Source organism: Aplysia californica, unplaced genomic scaffold, assembly GCF_000002075.1.
Source record: "Aplysia californica isolate F4 #8 unplaced genomic scaffold, AplCal3.0 scaffold00778, whole genome shotgun sequence".
Taxonomy (NCBI): Eukaryota; Metazoa; Mollusca; class Gastropoda; order Aplysiida; family Aplysiidae; genus Aplysia; species Aplysia californica.
In genome coordinates, this window is record NW_004798048.1 from 136,533 (window position 1) to 138,792 (window position 2,260).

The window sequence follows — 2,260 nt, forward strand, 5'->3', positions numbered from 1 at the left end:
TACCTATAAGAGAGCCCTGTATAGAGGTGACTGGCAGCTCCTGAGCCACGTTGATGGGTCGACAGATGGCGCTGGTGATGGCGACTCCTGGCAGACAGACGACCAGCGTGTCGGACAGACGGCCAGCTTGGCGCGCCTGATGCACCATGGACAGGACGTCGGGGCTGGACTCTGCATGGGGCACGCTCGTCTTGGGCAAGAAGATTGCACACGGCTGCAGCTCAAACTGAGACAAACAAATACACACAAGATTAATTTTTGTTTTAGTAGAAGTTTTTAAGTTTTAGTAAGAGTTTCACGGCACTTGCAACACAATAAGGTCATAGAAGTGCGTGTGGCGCGCTCGTCTTGGGCAGGAAGATCGCACACGGCTGCAGCTCAAACTGAGAACAACAAGTACACATAAGATTTCTTTAAGAGGTTTTAGTAGAAGTTTTACGGTGCTCACAACAGCATAGGGGCAAAAGAGCGTCAGAAGATTAGAGTTGTTACAAGAGAGTAACAAACATAAAAAAAGAAGAAGGGGAGATAAGAACCATAGATGTTTGATAGGAAAGAAGGAGCAAACCACACCAGAGCACCTGCCAACCACCCACGCACCACAAGATTTCCGACATGATATTGGAGACCAACTAGAAAAAGAAAAAGAGGTAGACCAACTGTAAGTTACAGAGGCACAATAAGGAATGAGGCAATCACCCTGAGCCTGGATGTGCCCAGATTGGAGGACGTGGCCAGGGACAGGCAAGCTTGGCGTCAACTGCTCTAAGCCTTATATACCTGTCTGTATAGTTAGGGAGAGAGGAAGTAAGAAAGTAAGTAAGATTTCAGAAATTGTTGATTGGCCAAAGGTCATCATCCTCAGGTGCCAGACATTGACGGCCGTGGTCCTCCATTCTCTTCAAATTTCTTTTTAAGTTTCATTTCTAATCTCCTTCTTCTCCAGGGGTCAGGTCTGGAGCAGACATTGACAATCATGGTACTCCCCTCCTTCCTGTCGTCAGTGTCCGTCTTCTTGATCAGCTCGGCTTTTCTCTTTGCGTTATAATTCGTTACAAAGTTGTTCAGGTCATCTGTGTATGTTGTTCCCTGTCTTCCTCTGCTATTCTTTGCCTCTATCTTTCCACACAGCAGTAGTATCTCTGATCTATTTGATCTATTAACGTAGCAAAAAAATCTCAGTTGTCATTTTCTGATTATGGATCTTTCACATCCTACAATTTGGATCACTTCATTTCTAATCAATTGTACAAACTCAACTCATAAATTGGACATATCTATGTCCACAGGGTTAGAATCTGAGAAATAAGTCGTTCTCAAACACCGACCTGCAAGTGTAAGAGTCTGATCAGAGGAAAGTACTGAGCCACCAGTCGACCGAACCCGTCCTTCTCCTCCTCCACACCCGTCCTTCGCTTCCCGTCACGGTCTCCTGGCTTGTCCTCTTGACCGACCGACTGACCGACTGACTGGCCGCTGACGCCCTTGACCGGCTGGGAAGACGTCTGGTGCCGACTGGCTGCCGGCTGAGATGGGGAGCTGGTGGAGTGCACGGACGCTGGGGAGGGAAAATTGGTCACTGGGGTCACGGGTGTTGAGAGTTTTGTTTTTCTTTTTTTCCATATGTCTATGAATTGTTCTATGTCATTGTCATACTCTCTTTTATTTTTTATGTTTTCCTGTATGTGTTACTGGTATCATCTTAAAACTTGTTCATTTGTCTGTGCTTTTGATGAAATAAATACCCATCTATCTGGAATAGAAACTGAGATACCAGCAAATGAAGGAACTCCCAAAGTGTGAGGGTCCTTGGAAACTGCACATTACAATTTGTTGTGCCTTTGATCAATTATTTTTTTATTTAATCCCACACAGAAGTGAGTTTTTAAATGGACACAAAAGGCGTTGAACACTGAAAAATAATTAAATAAAAATGGCCCAGTGAGCAGAAAAATGATGATTCTTCGATTCCATTATCCTGACGAGCACCAATATGTCTTTACACATAAACCTTTCAACATGCACACAACCACCTTTGGATGGAAACCTTTCAACACACACACACACACACACAGTTACCTTGTAATGTAAACCTTTCAACACACACACAGTTACCTTGTAAAGTAAACCTTTCAACACACACACACACACAGTTACCTTGTAATGTAAACCTTTCAACACACACACAGTTACCTTGTAAAGTAAACCTTTCAACACACACACACACACAGTTACCTTGTAATGTAAACCTTTCAACACA

The 2,260-nt window shown here is 44.0% G+C and overlaps 1 protein-coding gene across 1 annotated transcript in view; it reads right to left on the reverse strand.

Moving 5' to 3' along the window:
• LOC101853736 (vacuolar protein sorting-associated protein 13B) overlaps window positions 1–2,260 on the reverse strand; it is a gene marked incomplete in the record, with an annotated part of 129,782 nt that overhangs the window by 101,044 nt on the left and 26,478 nt on the right. Inside the window, 2 exon segments of the mRNA XM_035972650.1 lie at window positions 4–226; window positions 1,329–1,558. Coding sequence (XP_035828543.1) covers window positions 4–226; window positions 1,329–1,558 — 453 coding nt within the window.